General features: G+C 46.6%; 1 protein-coding gene across 1 annotated transcript; it reads right to left on the bottom strand.

Moving 5' to 3' along the window:
* Positions 1-684: 684 nt before the first annotated feature.
* LOC119285236 (mitochondrial substrate carrier family protein V-like) lies at positions 685-4,168 on the bottom strand. The gene is made up of 7 exons (XM_037564475.1): positions 3,801-4,168; positions 3,136-3,312; positions 2,901-3,047; positions 2,346-2,447; positions 2,188-2,258; positions 2,038-2,105; positions 685-1,293 (listed from the first exon to the last, which is right to left on the bottom strand). Exons 1-7 carry the CDS (start codon positions 4,020-4,022, stop codon positions 1,052-1,054), a joined length of 1,029 nt encoding a protein of 342 aa, XP_037420372.1. The 5' UTR covers positions 4,023-4,168; the 3' UTR covers positions 685-1,051.
* Between the last annotated feature and the right edge of the window lie 18,241 nt (positions 4,169-22,409).

The raw sequence follows: 22,409 nt of genomic DNA, 5'->3' as shown, positions 1-22,409 counted from the left end.
TCTTAATTTAGCCAGTTCTTAAGTGCAAGTCAGAAATGGAACCAAATGGCATCATTCATAAGGAGCAAACGGAAGCATCAAACAGAGTTTACCTTCGAGGAGAGGAGACACAGTTGACGTCTGCTGTGGACCAGTTCTTGCGGTCCATACGCCAGGACTGATGCTAGGCGGCCTCTACAACATACAACACATTAGCATATATTTCAATGAAATCTTTCATTTTGTCTTCACCATGAGTTGTTTGTGTATGTTTTTATGTAAAAGGCCACCAGCTCATGCAGGATAAGAAACAAAAATGCAGTCAATCAATCCAGTCATAAACAAGTAATTCTATAACTTCCAACACTCTGATACAAGTACATAATCACCATGCGAGGACGGGGCAGGAGGAAGTTGAACACTTTTACAATGCCAGACCGAGTAATATTGCAACATCGGTACATCAGACAGTTAAACATAAGAGAAGATCAATGCATCAGACAGTTTATCACTAGAGGATCGATACATTAGAAAGTTTAACAACAGAGAAGATAGTGCAACCTATATAAATCGAGATAGAGCTTTGGCATTCTACACTTGAGGTACATTACAGGCATAAACCAAACAGATCCAGGATCCATATCAAGATGACCGAATGACAAGACTAATTGCAATGTTACAACCAAAATCACTGGCCATGAGTCATAATCTCACTGTAACAACATAAATTATATCAGAGGCCGTATTCCAGAGGTATGAAATCGCCAGGCTGAAGATGGTAGCCAGTACATTACCAACTGAAAATGTGAACATACACAAAACAAGGGTGGACAGCAAAATTTTGGACGACCTATGGCACTTACTGATCTTCTTGGGTGCACTACAAGAAAACCTATAGCCATATAAATACTGTTTGATGATACTGCTACGTTATGAACTCCAAAATTTAGCACCACCTAAATCCTACCATATGCTACAAACACATCTCTTCCTCCCCCTCCCTCCCTAATCACCTCCAATGCTACTCTGGCCCAGGTGTCAAAACTGTCAAGCATGATCAGACATTGGAGATCTATTCATCTGATGCCCCTTCTGTGAACATGGACTTCAGTGTCTCGTATGTCATAAAAATGAGGCCGACGCTGGGAACCACTTTGCAGTACTCAGGCAAGATCCCTCTATACAATCCTCTATAACCTTCTGTCTGAATAATATGCCCAAACGTTCCAACAAGTCCTGTCTTGTAGACATTGGCCCTCCCAGCTGCACCTTCCAACTGCTTGCGGCGTCTTACAAGATCCAATGGAAATGTAACTGGAAAATAATAAACGTAAATGATCAAATCAACGTTCACTAAGTTTGACAGGTCCATGTTCAGTAATAATAACAAAGAATAAGCTAGTGTTTCTATGGTAATTCAAATAAAAACACCTTTCTTGTTTGAAGTTTACATACAAAATCACTTGAGACCAAATTAAAATGAATAGGCAAGTGTCAAGTAATAAACAAAAATACTAGCATCAGTTACATGACAATTTGTTAACAAGAAAACTATCTGTCTCATTGCATATAATTTCATATTCAGGTAAACATTTAATCATGTCAATTCTTTTTCAGAAAATTTGTATTGTTAGGCTGTGTTATTGTTTACCATCTATGGACAATCCTGATAATCCCTTTTGGCTAACAAGCTTTTACGTATGTATAGTTTGGCTAACAAGCCTTTTCCTATCTCCACGGCTACAATCCCACACCGGATAATAAAATATGTTCAGCACAGGACAGTTTAGCAACCACAAACTCGGTCTTAGTAATACAGATGATACTATTCCTCACTTCTAATTTAACAACATTGCAAGGTAGAGACCTACCATTGACGATCTAGATACTTGGTGGGATTTTTTTACATAGAGAAATATAGGCATTTAGACTTTTCTTTGAAAACTAAGTATTTTCCAACATGGAACTGGGCCAATGAGTTTCTGAGAATCTGATCAAGCCTACTAGATTATCAATGAGTTTCTGGTAACAAGGGCAGTTTATCTATAGATCACTTACAAGTTGATGATGCAACTCCCGAAAGGCTTCCACAAGCCAAACTGATAAAGATAGGGGAATCACATGGCCTGAAAAGAATTGCAGGTAACACAAATTAAATTGATAGTTGCATGAATATGAACCAACATGTATCCTTCCTGTACAACTTACCGCTCTAGTAGCCAATGTGAACGCAGAGTTTCATAAACTGAGAAGCTTATTGCTATACTGGGGCCTACACCCTGTATTTCAAAGAATCGCCAAAATGAGATTTTATAATAGAAAAGCTCAATAAACTGGAAAATCAAATAAGTGCCAAATGTCCGTACCAGTAAAGTGGGACCAAGACCCTTGTACAACCCCCTGGGACCCTCATCTCTGCAGATCGCAAAAAGAGCATGGGATATGCCCCTGTAGTAGGCTGTGTTCGTCTGCAATCATTCAATTGAAAAAGAAAATTTGGTTCAGATGCCTAGCTGAACACTGTGAAGCAAAGTTGGAAACAGTCTTCAAGTATGCTCAAAGCAAATAACTTCCTATCCTGACTGCAAGGAAATAAAAGGAAGGATGAGGGGGGGAGGGGGGAGAATATGCAAGCTGTGTATGTTCGCTTTTAGCGTGGGCATTGCCCAGGTTTTATTGCTGGCAACTATGTGTCCTCATCCAGCAGTAGGTCAAGAACGCTAACATTAAACAGTTTGTTTACTGATATTTTTAGCAGGGCATGGCAAGAGGTGACAAAAGTGTTACTTCTCTCCAATAAAAAATGAGAATCATCAACCATGTTATTGAAAGTGCAGTCTTCTCCAAACAGATATTAATTTGATCACAGGCATTTCAAGTTTCAAATGTGAATTTCTACAGAGTTAGTGATAGCAGCTTACCTGAGCAGCCAGACGTGTCCGTACCAAGTCCAGTGGATATGTCAAAGAAGCTGCAGTTATCCCAGACAAGCCACCGCCTACCATTCTGACACCAACATCGGCACCCAATCCACCATTACTGTCGAGACCAGGTATCATCTGAAGCCACTGCACACCTCAACATTAATCAGATTAAGCACATATCATAAGTGGCAAGAATTGCAAGTGAATTTTATACAAAAACACCTGTACTTACATTCTTATATCTCTCGTATGTATAGAAACTAATCGAGGAGTAAGGCAACCGATGTGCAATAGTTACAAGATTTCCTTTCCAGAAGGCTCGTAGCCCTTCTTCATAGACAATGCGGGACGCTTCACGCCATATACTAGTGTTGCGCATCGTAGCCACATCTGAGTGCATTCCTTGCACCTGCGCATAGAAATGATACAGATTTCAATGGCAACCATACTATTATTAAGAAAAGAGGACAACAAAAAGAGCTCGTTTTACCCATATAGACCATGGGCGCAACCGAGTTCAACACTGTCCGGTCAGCCATGCGTCCATGTGCGCACAAGCTCATTATAACATCCGGTTGAGGTGTACGGCATGGAGTGCGCCGCGCATACGCGCCATCGCACCACAGTACAAGTCATATATATGTGCACTAGGATTTGATTTGTCTTTACAGTTGTTTTTTCTTTTGCCTTGGTGCTAGAATTGTTAAAAAAATGCTTAAAAACTCCCATTTCTCCAGTATCCTAAAGCAGAATCATTCCCAAGAAGCTCAATGAAGTAAGATGCCACTCGTCGTTTACTAATATATACAGACCAACAGTTAGCATCAGAGGCTAGAGCAGTCTGGTGAAGAAAATAGATAATAAAGCAGTCCGAGCGGGCATGGATAAACGGCGCACCTGAAACAGGATGGTGAGGCGGGCGAGCGGCGCGGTGCAGGTCTTGCTGACGGCGCCGGCGACGCCGCCGGCGAGGAGGTGGAGCGTCGTCCCAAGCTTGGGCTGGTTGTGGTGCTGCTGCGGCTGCGGCTGCTGCTGCTGCGTCGAGTACCTCCGCGCGGCGACGGCGGCGGCGCCGTCCACGGTCGCGGCGGCCATCCCCACGCTCGCCTCCGTCTGCATCCGCGCACTCCCCCGCCGCCAGTCCGCCGCCGCCTCTGGGGCGTGGGCACTGGCGCGAGTGACCGGATCGCGCGAAGGCAAGGCGGTCGTCACTAAACCCTAGAGTTTGGGGGCGGACTGTGGGCGCAGGGCCTAGGGTTTGGGAATGTTTTTCTTTTTTCGACGTGGGTCGGCAAGCGCGAATAAAGCCGAGACCAACTTGGGGAGAAAGAGACGCACCAGTAACGGTATCTCTACTCCTAATGGACGAATTTCTCTATTTTTAATGGACGAATTGGTTGAATAGTCTCCCCACTTTCAACCGGTTTATTTTCAACCGGTTTTTCTTCGTCCCACCTCCCACCAGCCCCTCCCACCGATTTTTCTCTTTTTTTGTCTGACGGGCAATACCCAACGTATTTATGGTAATCAATCATAATTAATCCACGTATAGTAATAAATCAATCCAGGTATGGTAAGGTCATAACTCAGGAAATTTTGAATATGGTAATTATATGGTAATAAATTTAAATTACCCCAAAGGCTATCAATCCAGGTATGGTAAGGCCATAACTCGGGAAATATCAAATATGGTAATAAATTTAAATTACCACCAGGTATGGTAAGGCTATCCACGTATAGTAATAAATCATATAGTAATAAATCATAATTAATCCACGTATAGTAATAAATCAATCCAGGTATGGTAAGGTCATAACTCAGGAAATTTTGAATATGGTAATTATATGGTAATAAATTTAAATTACCCCAAAGGCTATCAATCCAGGTATGGTAAGGCCATAACTCGGGAAATATCAAATATGGTAATAAATTTAAATTACCACCAGGTATGGTAAGGCTATCCACGTATAGTAATAAATCATATAGTAATAAATCATAATTAATCCACGTATAGTAATAAATCAATCCAGATATAGTAAGGTCATAACTCAGGAAATTTTGAATATGGTAATTATATGGTAATAAATTTAAATTACCCCAAAGGCTATCAATCCAGGTATGGTAAGGCCATAACTCAGAAAATTTCGAATACAGTAATTATATGGTAATAGATTTCAATTACCTCAAAGGCTATCTCTACTCGTAATGGAGGAGTCTGCGGTCATGATGGTCGGTTTTGTACTTTCGTTCGTCAATCGTCGTCCCTTCCAATTATGTCGTCGCACACGAAAAAGGAAACAGATCCCGTTTTCTGATCCTCTTCAAACCAAATCAATGATGGGGCACCCCTCAAAAGAAAACCAATGCCCACATCCTTTGGGACTTTCAGCGAGAGGTCTAACCTCTGCTCGCATGCAGCCCGCCGCCTCTCCCGTTGCAGAATGCCGCCGTCCTTTCGATGGCTCGCTGCCGTCGCCACCGTCCCGCTAGCTGCTGGCCACCTTGCTCGGCGCCTCCCAACGCCACCTCCCCTGCCTCCGTAATGGCGAAGGGTTCGATTCCATGGACACGAATCTGGTAGAGTGGTAGTGTTGAGAGGAGACCAAAGGAGTAGGCGAATCAAGAAGCGGCAGTTGCATCAAGTCAACTCCAAGTCACAGGTACACTAATTATCTGGATTTTTGTCAATCCTCCTGATCGTGCTTACGCATTGGATGCAACTTTTGCCTGGCCAGGTGAATTGAAACTGATTTGCGACCGGAAGTAATAAACCAATATAGCTTCATAGTTTTGGCGTACTCAGATGAAGCGACGGGTTAAGCAAACAAGCAGTTGCAGAAGTGTCTTGGCTGCTGGTCGTGTGGGGTTAATTAGCGCATGCATTGGCACAGCCATCCAGCTGCAACGGCGTGCTTTTTGTTTGGAAAATTTTCTTTGGTCAAATATGAGAATGCTCTTGGTGACCAAAATGCACTACTTCTCAATCTCTAGCTGGTTTACCTGTGTGATGTGTAAGTTTAGCTGACATGATGTTAAAATTGTAAGACAAGATCCTCAAAACCATGTTTACTATTTCAACAAAATTAGAGAAACTACCAGGATAAGCAATGCCTTGCTTGGTGCTGATTTCCCAAAATTAGCAAAAAAGAAAAAAACCAAGTACATAAAAATTTGGATGTGCTCTGAGAGTCAAAGCGAGGAGCGAAGACCCAGAAACAATTAATGTGGAGATAAGGAAACCTGCGGAGGAAAGGAAAATAACAATTTCCCATTAAGTTGCCATATATTTAACTTCAATGGTTGCAGATCCACTGATTATTTGTCTCTAGGTTCCTTGTGGCGGTATTCTTCAGGGTGATAATTTCGTTGCTTGTAGTATAGTACTAAAAACCCCAGTGGGATTATATGACTGTCATATATATAAATGAACTGTTTGTTAAAAACACACGCACAAAAGTGGAGCTTCTTAGAGGAAGTCATTATCTAATATATATACTATTAAAGAAATGTTGCTACATTGCCATTTCACACACAACCATTAATGAAAAACAATTTAAAAACCAAGTGCTGAATCAATTTCAAAATCAAGCCATTAATGTAATTAGTTAGTCAGGCAGTTAATTATGTGTGCAATTAATTAGGTCTATTTAAATAAGCATTTTTTTGCATTGAATCAATTCAAAAACCGAATCATTAATTCAACTAATTAATTATACATCCAGTTAATTAGGATTGTGTACAATTAGAAATAGGGATTTTTTGAATTAGACAAATAATTAGTTAAATAGGAAAACAATTAATAGGCATGCAGATAATTAGGCATGCCGTTAATTAGGCATGTTATTAATTAATTAGGCAGGTAGTTAATCGTGCCGAATCAGTTTGAAAGCGTTTGTGGGCGAGGACGGCCAGTAGCTAGGCTATCGCTGCCATTGGTGACTGCCAACATGCTCTCAACGACATGGTTGGCCAGCGTTTGCCAACATAGATAACAACCACCACGCCTCATGACATGAGCGACCAAGCATTCGTAAAGATGGATGATGACCGTCGTCCACACACTGATGGTTGCCAAAATGTTTGTGGTCGAGGATAACAGATGCCATAGAACAAGGTCAACAGTCGCGTACTTGAGGACGACCAAGCACTAACGGTCGAGGGTTCCGACCGCACCCGCAAGGACGATGGTGATGACCTACGACAATCGGTCACACGCCACCACTACCACTCTTTAAATATTATTTCATCCCGTAGCAACCCACGGGTATTTAGCATCATATATGTGAGATCACTTCCCTAAAAGACAGATATAAGTTTTTTCTCGATCTCCTTTCATAATAAAATAATATATTACTTCATAACAAATTGCTAATCCCCATGCTATATTATTTATTATTATCATTATCTCTACTATTAATTGACAGTCACAAGTTTTCTATGGGCATACGCATACGCCCGCTCTTGCGGAGGGACGTCGTGCATGACACCATGGAAGATGTCATGGCTGGGTCTAACCCTGGCGCGATGCTCGAGAATGCCAGGGAGTGGATCACGGCATCAAGGACGACCGTGACGGGAGGTGGCTCGTCAGACCGCCATGTGGACGCGGTCATATTATATTTCTTGTCAGTCAAATAAAAAGCTAGACGGCTACATTCTCAAATCAAATGTGTCCATTTAAATGTCAAGAAATTTATTAATGAAATGTGTCCTACATTACTCGGTAGTATATCGTCATAGTCGTTTGGTAGCAGCCATTCATGCGAAAATAATTTAGAAATCAAGCACTAAACCAATTTGGAAATCAAACCATTGATGCAATTAATTAGGTTCATTTGAGTATGAATTTTTTCGCACTGAATCAATTTAAAAATTGAGTTATTAATGCAATTAATTAATTTGTTAGCCAATGCCTACAGATAATTAGAAGTAGGGATATTTCCAATTAGTCAGATAATTAATTGATTTGGTTGGCAATTAATTAGGCATGTAGAGAAATAGGTAGGTCATTCATTTTTTGTGTACTTAATTAATTAAGCAAGCAATTAGTCATGGCGAATCATTTTGAAAGCGCTTATGGGCAAAAACAATCAACGGGCTCTCAGTTACATTGCAAAGCACCGAGCACCGCTTGCTAACATGGACAACGACCACCATGCGCTCGCGACATGGGCGACCTAGCATTCACCAAGATGGATGAAGTCTATGCTCCGCGGGATGTCCACTCGATGACGATGGCCGAAATGTTCGCGGGTGAGGACAACATGACGTAACACTAGCTAGGTGGTTCATGCTATAGTAAAAAGAAAGAGTGTTCCAAAAACAAGAAGGAAAAAGAACTGAAGCCAAAATGGTGCATGGTGTTGGAGAAAGTAAGAGTGTTCCAAATAATAAGAAAAAAAAAGAAAGAAAGAGTATTTTAGGGAATAAGTAGGAATGAGAACTAAAGTTGCCGAGGAATGAGAAAGAAGAAGATGAGGCAAGGGAAGGTGCGTCATTGAATAGGGTTTTTGTGTTGAACCCGGATGTTACAGATATTTCGGATAGCCCGTAGCAACGCACGGGCATTTTGCTAGTAAACTTAGCATCTGGTTGATGATATCCTTTTCATGAAATAAATTAGTATACTTATCTTTATTTTCGGGGTCATGGAATAATTATCAATCAGACAGAGTAGAGAAAGCAAGCCAAAAAATCCACAAGACTAGAGGCGCATAAACTTTCAGCACGGCGGCCATCGGAAAACGAGGTCGGTGTCGCCGCAGAATATGCACAGCATCTCCCGGATGCGGTTCCCTGCCGCGCCCCACGGTGTCCCCTACGTGGCACTGTGCACAGGTTTTCCGGTATGCCCCCTGGCGCGCCTGTTTTGGGCCGGGTTGATCTGCAAGTAAGGAACATAGGATGGGCCTCGCACCCTCAGCCCTGCAAGCTGCAGCCAGGCTCTCTCCTCCAACTCGTAAGGTGGGCCGAGCCTAAACTTGCCCCGGGGTTTCAGGTCCGCCTCACTGACTGAGCAGTATCTTCTCAAAACAAAAACAAACAAAAAAAACTGACTGAGCAGTCTTACCATGGACCGCTGGCAGTGGTAGTCGTACGTGCAGACTGGCGATCCGACAGGTCGTAGCTCGTCGTGGACGCGGTTAGGTGGCTGCCGGCCGCTGCCCGGCTCATGCTGCGAGATCGAGGCCTGGATAATGCTGTCCTCAACACAAGCGACGCACAGCAACGAGTAACGCTACTGTTGACGATCTCGTGATTCATGTGGCCGTGTTGAGCGGACACTAACAGTGACGCCAGCTACGAGTCCATCAGCGCCAAGCACGCGCGCACCAACTCACTGCAGATCTTTTCTTTTAGGATCACTGCAGATCTTTGGTGGTATGGTAATGGTATCCTTTTTCTTAACTTGACGATACGATTGCATGCATCACAAAGTTACTACCGCTGGGTATAATGGTAAAATTAACAAATTTGACTTCTGGACGAAATCAAATCACAGAATGAACTGCCCGTTAAACTATTTCACGCGGCCGACCTTTTTGTGTGACGCCCCATACGAATGCGCCACACTACACTGTGCAACGCCTCCCAGATAGGCGCTACACGCCTGACCAGCGTCGCACCCGTGTGATCCGAAAATTACTAAGTCAGTGTGTAGCGCCTAGTTTCTAGGCGTTGCACTAGTGGTTGCTTTATTTTGTAGTGCAACCACTAGTGCAGCGCCTAGCTCTTAGGCTCTGCACAATGACTTAGCAATTTTTAGGCAGTCTGGGGTGCAACGCTGGCCAGGCATGTAGTGCCTATTTGCGAGGCGTTGCACAATGTAGTGTAGCGCCTTCGTGTCGGGCGTCGCACAAAAAGGTCAGCCGCGTGAAATAGTTTCACGGGCAGTTCATTCTGTAATTTGATTTCGTTCATATGTCGAATTTGTCAAATTTGCCGGGTATAACTTCAGCAGTACTGTAATGAAGATACTGCCCACGTAGTGACTAGTGACATTTACGGTTGAGCACGAGCATGGTTAATAATATGGTAAACGTTTGGGCCCGGTGCACCGGCCGAACGATTCGGCCGGTCACTTCGCGCGGCTCGCACGTGCTCTGCTATACCCAGCAACACCCAAGCGCCATGTGTTCTACGGGCCCACCCACATTCTTCCTCCTTTCTTATCCTCTTCCCAAACGCGCTCCGCCACGGTCGCAGTCCTCCTCTATTCCGACGCTCGCCGACATGGCCTCGCGCTCTTCTCCCATCTCCCCTTCCACTCTCTCACCAATGACCCACGCCCCACGGCTCTGCTGAACACCCTCATCTCTAGAATACTTGCTCCCCAATCCCACTTCCCGCCATGGCTCACGCACGAGCTGCCACAAGGCCGGCTGGCCACGTGCGACACACGCAAAGGGCATGGTGTTGAGCTGCATCCAGCATGGATGCTAGGTGTGACCCGGTGCGTGACGAAGTTGCATCTTGCACATGGCAGGCAAGCTGCGACGGTCACCATGGGCGAAGCTGGGGAACCGTGCTCGCGTTTACTGCAACCATTGAAAGAAAAAGCTTCAACTGTATATGAGAAAATTTTCAACCAGAAATAGAGAAAAGCTTCAACTGGGCACTGCTCAGTGAAAAAAGCTACAAACGTTGACAAAAAAGCTTCAACCATCGGCAGGAAAAGTTTCAACCGGCGGTAGATGAAGCTTCAACCTAGGTACCGTGCAACGAAAAAAGCTACAACCATTGACAGGAAAAGCTTCAACTTGTTTGAGAAAAGTTTCAACTGGCGTTTTGATAAAGCTTCAAACCGAGAACAGTGAAAACCAAAAAAGCTTCAACATTGCCTGAAAAGTTTCAACTATATATGTGAAAAGATTCAACCGGCGTTTGAGAAAGCTTCATTCGAGCACAGCGAAAAGGAAAAATGCTTCATCCATTTTCCAGAAAAACTTCAACCATTTGCTAGAAAAGCTTCAACAGTATACATGAAAAAAGCTTCAACCGGGGGAACGCCGATGGTACGAGCGGACGACGGCGAGAGCTACGGTCGGCAACACGGTGGTGCTGCAACGTGCGTGCTACGGCGACGGGGGCGGGGCTAGGTGCTGCAAGGTGAGAGGCGGCGTCCATCTTTGCTTTGTTTTGCTACGAGGGGCGACGACTTCCTGTTGGAGACGGGCGACGACGGGCAGCGAGGCGGAGTGCGGCCAACTGTGGTCTGCAAGGGGCGAGGCGCGACCTTCTGCGAGGTCTGCAGCCGGCGGGGGATGGCCCGTGGTGCGGGGAACGACGCTGGAAGGAAGGATTTTCGGGATCTCGCGGTGGTGGAAGTGGAAGACGAAGATGACGAGGGATATGGGCCAGCTGGCAAATTGGGCCGGTCGCACCGGCGCTGATTACTGCCCTAATAATATAGTCAACAATCGGCTCTAAAGAGTTGACATGTCATGAGGACAAACCTTATAACCGGTATATACAATAGTACTCCCTCGTAAAGAAAGTATAAGGGCAACTCCCATGCTGACCTGCAAAATTTGCTCCGGCATTCATCCGCGGACAGGGAACCAGTCCGCGGGCACGGATGCGAGAGTCGGCCATTCAACGATGCCCGCATACAGTTTGAACCAAGTTTAAACTAACCGGATGAACTTCATGCAAACACGGCTGATTTTTTATATAAATCAGACGAAATTCATTACATCTCGACCATTTTTCATTTAAAAAGGCGGCTGACCCTACAACTATCCTACGGCGGCGCCCGTCGTCCACTTTCTCTGCATTCTGCACTGGCCACCATGTCCTCTATCTTGTCGTGTCCATGAACGGCAGCGGGGCTTAAGATCTGTGAAGTCAAGGTGTGGTCTCCGGCGAGAAAAAGTAGAACATGGGAGACAGACTGGTCCCACTTGGGACACAATTCCCTGCCACCTCCCATGCCCTACTCATCCTCGGAGTAGTCCGCGGTTTGTCCGTCGCCGATGCCAGTGGACATGAGGTCGATGATGGATGTGCACAGTCCGTCATTGTCCACCTGCCACATGCGCCCCCGAAAGCTGGACGGCAACGCGTAGGACGTGCATCTGGCGGCGTTTTCATCCTCGACTGCCAGCGCTTGTGAGGCCGCGTCCGCGTATGTGGTGCAAGGGGGAGGATGTGTTGTGGTGTGGAGTTTAACCAGATGTGGCCGCGGTTAAATAGCGGGTTCCGGTGAGGCCAAGCGTCTGATTGCATCAATGCGCGGAGCCGGAGTTGATTTCTCAGCTGACGAACCTGCTTAATGGCAACACACAGACAGACGGAAATTGAACAAGCGTGGTAGATATCCATCATATCCCATGCAGTAAACATCTTTCGGCATTGAACATGCGAAGACACCGGGTTTGCAGCGCCGGCACGCCGTTTCAATGCCGACGTCAGTGAAAGGTCGCGTCTGCTGTGAGCCAGCGTCAATACGGAGTGGCCGCTCTACGGTAGTAAGAATGCGGGCAGCCAGCGCTGAGCGGAAACGCATACGGACGAAGAAGGAGGATTTTGGGCGGGTAAGGTAGTCAGGAACGGACGTGGCAGTGGTTCGGAGGAAGAAGTTGTTGGTCTCAATTTTTTAAAATGAAGGTTCGCCGTAAGAGAGCCCTGGGGTGGGTTGTGGAAAGCAGCGCCCGTCCGATCGCAGACGTCAATCGATCACACCAGCAAATATTCCGCCCGCGCGGGTGCTCGACAACGCGGCAAGTACGGCCGGCACTCGGCCGTGCCGCACGAAGGGAGCGAGGCGCGAAAACAGGCGGGGACGCAACGTGCGCCGCGTTCTCTTCCCTCCGGCGGCTACCCGTTTGGCCCCGATTCTCTCCTTGCACCCGACCCCGGCCGGGCGGGTTGCCTTTGGATTCTTCCAAAGCCACTGCCGCTGATCGCGACTCGCTCGCTTTGCCCAAAGCAACTTCGTATCGTAGCTCGCCAGGGCTTTATTATTTCTGGCGTCTGTTGCCCGCCCTTTTGCCGGGTTTTCCGACCTTTGTTGTCAAATGTATAGTATGAGTACGCTACACAATAGTCCTCTTTTTGGATGGAATATGGTCGTAGGGGTGAGGGGAGAAGAGGCCCCCGAGAATAGTAGATTTCCGTCCCCATGCGATTCCGTCGACACGACGGAAAGCTGCTTCTTTAATTCAACATCGGGCCAGGGACGGGATTCCCCCAATCATTTCGATGCCTTCCCTTAGCTCCTCCCGTGAGCTTTGTTTTATCGCTTAGCTTCTTCTAGCCACGTTGCTCGTGAGGCCTCACCGGTTTTTAATGTACTACTCTACATCTCCGCAGCGTGTTCCATGGTTTATTCTCCCTCCGGACATTTGGCATGTGCTTGGACGTTCAGAAGCAAACCCGGTCAATCTCGCCGGCCGAATCAAGTTGCATGCAACCATGCAAGCTACTAGAGCAAGCGCGGTCTCGCTCCACATGGACGACGCGGCGGCATCGCACGCCGGCGACGCCCAAGTGTCGTGCAGGTGCAGTCTCGCACCAGCAAGAACAGGTCCCAACAAGAAAGAACTGCAGATCGAGCAGCATCGACCGCGCCTTTCTTTAGCTGTCGAAGAAAGCAACTGCGTGTTACTGTTGGACGCTGTGCGACTTTGGAAACAAAGGAGGATCGGTGCCGAAAAACGGGAAAGAGGGCTCGTTGTATTGTAGCTTTGGGAAGCTTGGACGGTGTGATGTACAAGCTTTGTATGGCGTACGGGCTGTAGGGTCGATCTCCTGCACATGCGACCCGGAAAAGAGGTGGACATGGAAATATACTCCTGGGTAAATAGTAAATTATGAATGATGAACAAAACGTAAGTCACGTCCACTTCCGGAATAAAGGGGTTTGTCGCATATATATGCAACACAAAAGCGGCTATGGAACTATGGAAGGGGGGAAAAGCCACATCCACATTTTTGTATTACCTGTCTGCGTGTTATACTTTACGTGGGCGCAAGTAACCAGAGAGAGCAATACGATATAAGCGTTTCCTGAGTTTTCTCGATTCTTTGGGTAAACAGAGACACATCTGTTAACTTAATTAAGTACGCTCTCCATGTTACAAAAAAAACCGTTGTTTTGAACATCAATGCAGTTTTTAAGATGTAATTTTGACCACTAATTTCTATCATATGTATAAGAACCAAGGAAATTGCAATATTCAAGAAGTATTATCTTAAGACGAACTAATCTATGAGTAGCGTTTCTATCACACACAAGTTGTCACAAGTCTTATGTGAAGCAACTGCTTGTGATTTTGTAGAAGTTGTTAGTGTCCTTGGAGATAAATAAACCAAAGTAGTGAATATGATAGATTATTTCATCGAGAGTAGTGCCCACTTGAAAGTAAAGAACATAAATTAAAAACGGGAAGTAAAAAGTGTTTTCTGCACTAGAAATATTAGGCATGGAGAAACTTCGGAATAACTCACGTGTGCTAGTGCGACGATAATTCCAGTTACCTTGTATCATGAGTTCAGTATCTGATTTGTTTGTTCGGTAGAGGAATCACCCTAAGGTTATGGAACTCCTCCACACGGGATTATGTTCCACACTATAGTCCTGCTTCGACGTTGCCACAATGTGGTCGTCTGCGTAATTAAGGTTATTAAACCAGAACGATGCATTACGTTCGGTGGATGTCTCCACATGTCACCGGGAGGTCATGGATTCACTCACCAATATGTTTCATTGTGTAGGTTATTAAATCATGTTGCATGGGACCTTAAATTAGACAACAGACATAGCGTTTACCAGTGTATAACAACTTAGAGCATCTATAGCAATTTACCAGTGTATAGCAACTTAGAGCATCTCTAGTAGACCCCTTATCATGCGAACCTTTAAAGTGAGTATAAGGGCCGCGAAAAACGTGTTCCGAAGGCTGGCACCGGCTGCGGTCGAACATACCCAATTCTGTTTTACCATTCGGCCTTGTGGGGTCTGTTCAACCGCAGCCCGCACCAGCCCTCAGACCGAAAAACAAATTAGACAATTTGACCGTAATTCTGATAAATGGCTACAAATTCAAACAATCAAACATAGTTTGCGCGGGAATTAAACATAGTTTTCATCCATGATCCAAAAGAACCTCATGCAAAAGCCACCACCACCTCCATGACCATCATCATCACTCTCCACCACCGCGACCGAAACCACCACCACCTCGATGACCATCATCATCATCATCATCACTCTCCACCACCACCACCGCCGCCACAGAAGCCACCACCCGTCACTGCTTGCTTCCTTCTCTCCAAGATCTCCCCCTTACAATATCATGGCATTCTTTGATGATGTCGTTCATGTCATTGTGGTTCATCGTCATGATCTTGTTCTCCTCTTGAAGAAGCTTGGCCAAGGCCTTGTTCTCCCCTGCAAGGGCTCTTCTCTCCTCAATGGCGGCCTTGTGCAACCCCTCTTCCTTGAGTAATTGCCACTTTTCTCGCTTCTCTTGCGCCTTCTTGTCGGCCAACTCCTTCTTTGCCTCCAATGTCTTGGCCACCATCAACTCATTTGGTTGCACCATGGCATCTATCTTGCCCCGCAAGCTTGATGCCTCCGCTTCCCTCTTGATATTGTCCTTGGCCTTCTTGTTTCCATCGGCTTGTTCTTGTTTCTTGGGCCATCATCATCATCATCATCCATCTTGGTGAGTGAACCTCTCTTCGGTGGGGATTCTTTGCCAATCAACTTCCACTTCTCGCTATTTTGAAGCAATTTCTAATAATGCTCTAGTCTAAGTGACTTGCCATTGGAAGCTTCCATCTCCTTGTACCTTTCTTGCACAATTTTGTCTTGAGGGAAGGGAGAGCTGGAAGTGTCGCGTGGAAATGTCCCTCCCGCCAAATCTCGCTAGCGATAGGGGTCACCCTCGGGTCGAGAGGCAGGAGGAAGACGTTGTGGATGACCAGTAGCAGGTGGAGGCTGCAGGAAGTCGATGGTGGATGAATAGTAGCCTGTGGAGGCTAGAGCGAGGTAGTAGATGGTGGATGAACAGTAGCCAGTGGAGTCCGTTTTGCGGTACACCACACCCCTCCCGACGAACATGACCCTGTTTCGATCATAGCAGGTCGAAGAGAAGTTAGTTTCCTCCGTTTTGCAGTACGCCAGACCCCTTCCGATCAACAGGACCACGTTTCGACCGTAGGAGCTCGAACGGAAGTCCGTTTCCTCCGTTTTACAATACGCCAGACCCTTCTCGATGAACATGATCCCGTTTTGACCATAGGCGGTCGAACAGAAGGCCGTTTCCTCCGTACTGCGGTACGCCAGATCCCGTTTTGGTTGTTCTGTCCAAGCCAGCTGGCTCCCATTGAATAGGACACATTCTGACCCAACCGGATGGTTGTCGATGAACATGACATCATCGTTGTACGCGTTCGAGACCACACCCGTATGTACTACGTGGTCGTATTTTTTGCAATGTGGCTGTTGTATGTGTAAAGGATTTAGATGGGACTGCCTGAAATGCTACCGCTCCTTACTCAGCCACGGTTCATTGTGGCAGAGAGACCGATCGACCAGTATGTACGTACAGGTCTGCGCCCACACAAACAACGATATGTACGCTTCAACTTGGTAGGTCCCAGATATCAAGGAGGATAAGAACAGACTTCCTTGCATGCGAAGATAAAGCTGTTGGGTCCCAGCTGTCAGGGGGAGTGAGGGAGTCCTGGATAAGGGGGTCCTTGGGTGTCCGGCCTATTCGATATAGGCCGGCTGATGGGTCGTGAAGGGAGAGCCGAAGATTATCCCCGTGTCCGGGTAGGACTCCTGTATGCGTGAATGGCAAGTTTTGGTGTTCGGGTGTATTATTCCTTTCCTCTGTAAACTGACTTTGTACAATCCTAGGCCCCTCCGGTGTGTGTATAAGCCGGAGGGTTTAGTCCGTAGGGATCATCAGAATTCTCATAGGCTAGACAACTAGGGTTTAGCCGTTACGATCTCGAGGTAGATCAACTCTTGTAACCCCTATATTCGTTGAATACAATCAAGCAGGACGTAGGGTTTTACGTCCTTCAAGAGGGCCTGAACCTGGGTAAACATTGTGTCCCCATCGTCCCTTATTAGCATTGACCCTCAATAGAAGGATCAATTGTTCGCCTCGTCATCAACAACGATATCACTTCTGGAAGGAGCCTAACTTCAGGATAGGTCCTCCAGCTCGGCGGTTTCTCCGTGGGTACCCACACAGCCATCAAGCCGATGGCACCCCCCTGTGATCGCCAAACATCACCTCCGCATCGGTCTCGAACACTCCGAAAAGATGGATCTGACAGACATCTCGTCCTTGAACGAGCTGCTAGATCGCATCGCCGCCCTGGGGCTTTCAACGGATTATGATCGAATCGGGCTTAAACCCAACCAAAGGGAAATCAATCTCCCACCGATCACTCACCTAGTGGCGGTCGTCAAGGAACGAGACAAGAACACTTCTTCCCCCAAGTTAAAAACCAGCTATGTTCGGATCTCCGAATCCGTTGAATCGTATACTCTTCCTTCGGAGGAGACCTCGTGTCCCCCAAACTCAGGGTCGAACTTAGGGTCCGGGGAGCACTCGGATCTTCCCGGACCCGAACCGGTGACCTCGGAGATTTTACAAGCCCCAAACACAATTTTGGGATGGGATTCAGGTTTTAGCCCACCTTCCCACCACAATCAATACTCTCCAAGCAATTCAGGCCCTCCAGACATATTTGACCTGATGCATGTATGGCAGCAACCTCAAGAAACGGTCCATCACTTTTGGGCCAGGATTCTACTTGTCAAAAACAAGATCAAAGATTGGTGCGACGATGATGCGATCTCGATTTTTCATCACAATGGCACCGATGAGGGAATTTGGAATGCCCTTGACCGCCGCCACATACAGAGTTTCACGGTACTATCGCACGTAGTACATAAGTACTGCCCGATGGAAAGCACATGGAAGGCCCAAAAAGCTCAATTGGAACCTGCTGTCTTTAAGTAGGGCACTACCCGGGAAAAACGGTTCACCCTTACAAGGCATCCGATCATAAGACCGTCGGCAAGAAAAACAAACCCTGTGCGGGATGCAGGTCAGTTCTTGACGAACTTCTCGACAAACCCTGCCAGATACATGCAACGCTGAGCACCGAACCAACTCATAGCCTTCGGGCATGTTGGGTACTCCAGAAGTGGCTAAAAGCGATGAGGTTATCCTCACCACCACTACTCCAGAGAAGCGTTCTCCGGAGGATGACGATCTTAACGTCTTTACGGTCTTTGAGACCTTCTATTCAAATAATCGGCGCAAAAGGGCACTCCGCGACCTCGCCGAAATTAAGCAAGTAACCGCAAGGAGCCCATGGAGCGACGCACCAATAACTTTCACCGCTGACGACGAACCAAGGGCCTGATCAGTCTGAGCTCCCGCCGCCTTGGTCTTAAACCCAATTGTGGATGGATTCCGACTCACCAAAGTGATCATGGATGGCGGCAGTGGACTTAACCTCATCTACGAGGACACGCTCGACAAAATGCATATTGACATAGCACACATCGAGCAAAGTAGTACCGCCTTTTGAGGTTCCTAGTCGAGAAGCACGATGTTCGGGGAAGATCAAACTTGATGTACTATTCGGCACGCCTGAGAATTACAGGTCCGAAGAGTTGCTCTTCCACATGGCCCCTTCAATAGTGGATATCACGCCCTTTTGGGGCGGGACACCTTCTCACGCTTCCAAGTCATACCCCATTACGGGTACATGAAACTTAAAATGTTGGGGCCCAATGGAATAATCACAATTACAAGTGATCCGGATAAAGCACTCCGCGCCGAAAACAAAACCGCATCCTTGGCCCTTGAGGCATTGTCCGAAGCCCTTGCGGCCGAAGAACTAACCACCCTGCGATCCATGGTGGACAAGGATGATGTGATTCTCGATAAGAGACCTAAATCCACCTCTTTCAAACCAGCTGATGAAATAGTTAAATTTCAAGAGCACCCGACAGATCCTAACAAAACAGCGTCCATTGGAGCACAGCTGGATTCGACGGTAGATGTCGCCTTACGAGCATTCCTGCGTGAAAATTGGGATATCTTTGCCTGGCACCCTTCGGACATGCCCGGGATCCCACGCAGACTGGCCGAACACAGCCTTAACATAACCAAGGGGTTCAAACCAGTCAAACAAACTCGGCGGTGACTTTCCGAACCCAAACGACGGGCTATGGGAGAGGAGCTAGCCAAACTACTTGAAGCCGGGTTCATCAGAGAAATCAAATACCCAGATTGGCTAGCCAACTTGGTCATGGTGCCGAAGAAGGATAAGTCTTGTTGCCTATGTGTTGATTTCAAGGACCTCAATAAGGCTTTCCCTAAAGACCCTTTCCCATTGCCCCGCATTGTCCATATTATTGACGCGACCACGGGACACGACTCATTGTTTTTCCTCGACACTTACTCCGGATACCATCAAATTAAAATGAAGGAGTCCGACCAGGCCGCAACGGCGTTTATTATCCCGTACAGGCCTTTCTGTTTCAACATTATGCCTTTTGGGTTTAAAAATGCTGGTGCCACTTACCAATGCATGATTCAAACATGTTTGGAAAAGCAAATCGGCAAAACAGTGGAAGCATATGTGGACAACGTGGTCATCAAGACTAAACGCATCGAATCATTGGTGGACGGTCTCCGCCTCACATTTGGCAACCTCCGAACATATGACATACGGCTCAATCCGGAAAAATGCGTTTTTGGCGTTCCAGCCGGAAAACTATTAAGGTTCATTATCTCCAACAGAGGAATTGAAGCAAACCCAGGCAAAATTCGAGCCTTGTCACAATTGGCCATACCAACAAACTTAAAGCAGGTCCAAAAACTAGCAGGTTCATAGCAGCGTTGAACCACTTCATCTCCAGATTAGGAGAAAAAGAATTACCACTTTATAAACTGCTCAGACGCATCGACAACTTCGAGTGGATGGATGCGGATACAGCCGGATTGGAAGAAATAAAAACCTTATTAGGAGGCAACCCAATCCTAGTCACCCCAAGTGTTGGCGAGCCTATGTTGCTTTATATATCTGCAACTCGCCAGGTAGTGAGCACCATACTCATCGTCGAGCGAGGGGAAGAGGGACATAAATTCCTCATCCAGAAACCAGTGTATTACGTATCGAAGGTCCTTACACCATGCAAATCCCGATACTCTCACTACCAAAAGATAGCTTACGCGGTCTTTATGGCATCCCGAAAACTCCGGCACTATTTTCAAGGGTGTTAGGTCACGGTGGCATCCGAAGTACCACTCAATGACATTATAAACAACAAGGATGCCACTGGTCGCATAGCTAAATGGGCCATTGAGCTCTTACCATTTGAAATAACATATAAGCCACACCGAGCTATTAAATCTTAGATGCTAGCCGACTTCGTCGCCGAGTGGACGGACGCCGAGCTCCCTAAAGCGTACAGTTCATACTCTAACTAGATCATGTACTTTGCTGGCTCTAAGATGCTAGCCGGACTAGGGGCTGGTGTCATCTTGACATCCCCTATAGGGGACACAGTCCGCTACATGCTACAAATCATGTATACAGACTCCCAATAACGCAACCGAATACGAGGCACTTCTAAATGGTCTCTGAATGGCTGTCTCCATGGGCATACAACGCCTAAAGGTGTGCGGTGATTCAAACCTCGCAATATCCTAGATAAATGGAGAGTTCGATGCAAAAGATCCAAAAATGGCGGCATACAGAAACACCGTATTAAAAATATCGGCTCAGTTCGAGGGGCTTGAGTTTCATCACGTTGCTCGAGATAGTAACCAGGCAGCGGACATACTTGCTCGAATGGGCGCCATGCGCGACCCTGTCCCGCCTAATACCTTTGTGTAAAGGCTCTTTAAGCCATCCATGGTGTGGCAGGACGAGAGCGGAAACACCAGTCCGGACCCGATCACGCCCCCTGCAGCCGAACACAATACAGATATCGTCGGGGGTTCGGATACTGAGATAACACCCTTTGCTCATGAAATCATGGTCGTTACTGCTCCATGGACCGAACCCTTCCTGGCCTACCTTAATAGGCAGGAGCTTCTTGATGATCAGAATGAGGTCCATCGCATAGTTCGATGCTCTAGAGCCTATAAAGTTCACGAAGGTGAACTGTACAAGAAAAGCAGTACTGGAGTCCTCCAAAGGTGCATCTCCGAAGAGGAGGGACGACAACTCTTGGCTGAAATACATGTTGGTCTAGGCGGCCATCACGCCGCAGCTCGGGCCCTCGTAAGCAAGGCTTTCTGGACATGTTTCTTCTGGCCAATGGCCCGAGCAGACGCACAAGCCCTTGTGCAACGCTGCGTGGGATGTCAGCTTTTCGCCAATCAGAGTCATATGCCTCCCACTGCCTTAAGAATAATCCCCATCACTTGGCCTTTCGCGGTCTGGGGGCTAGAAATGGTCGGACCCCTTAAAGGGGGAAGCCACAAGAAGAAATATTTGCTGGTTATGGTGGACAAATTCACTAAGTTGATAGAGGCCAAACTAGTAAAAACGACTGAAGCAGGACCAGTGATCAACTTTATATCCGGCGTGGTACACCGTTATGGTGTCCCGCGCAGCATCATTACTGATAATGGCTCCAATTTTACAGCCGATGAGGTGAAAAACTGGTGTGCTAACTTGGGCATTAAACTCGACTATGCATCCGTGTACCACCCTCAAACAAACGGTCAGGTAGAACGGGCCAATGGCTTGATAATGAGCAGCATTAAACCCAAACTAGTGCGCTCCCTACGGGAGTCAGATAAGCACCGGGTTGAGGAGCTCGATTCCATACTCTAGGGGCTGTGGATTATGCCCAATTGAACGAATGGATACACACCTTTTTCATGGTGTACAACACAAAAGTTGTCTTGCCCTGCGACATTATTCATGACTCACCTCGAGTGCACATTTACAAAGAGAGAGAAACCGAGCTTGATCAGCAGGACGACCTAGACGGCCTTGAAGAGGAGCGTGATATCGCACGAGCCCGTTCTGCATTTTAGCAACAACAGGCTAGGCGATACCAAAGCAGAGAAGTGCGGGCCAAGACTTATAATGTCGGCGAACTTGTTTTGTGCCTCCCAGAGAAGAAGAAGGATAAGCTCAAACCAAGATGGGAGGGCCCCTTCATCATAGATGAAGTTCTCACGGGAGGAGCTTACCGCCTTCGTAATGCATCAGATAATTGCCTTGAGCCGAATCCATGGAACGCTGCTCGGCTCCGACGATTCTATGGATAGTTCGATCGCGCCCTTTTATTTTTTCTAGTTTTCTTTTTTTCTCCTCTTCTTTTTAGTTTTTCTTTTTTTTACATCCCAGGGTATGTTCGGATCTACCGAACTGTTAGGGGTACATGATAACCCACAAGTATAGGGGATCGCAACTGTTTTCAAGGGTAAAGTATTCAACCCAATTTTTTTGAGGAATTGGACAGTGGGAGAGGCTCCCACTGTGTTTGTATTACTC

This window comes from Triticum dicoccoides, chromosome 4A (assembly GCF_002162155.2).
Source record: "Triticum dicoccoides isolate Atlit2015 ecotype Zavitan chromosome 4A, WEW_v2.0, whole genome shotgun sequence".
NCBI lineage: Eukaryota > Viridiplantae > Streptophyta > Magnoliopsida > Poales > Poaceae > Triticum > Triticum dicoccoides.
Note: the sequence above shows the minus strand (reverse complement) of the source record. Positions and strands in the feature narration are given on the sequence as shown.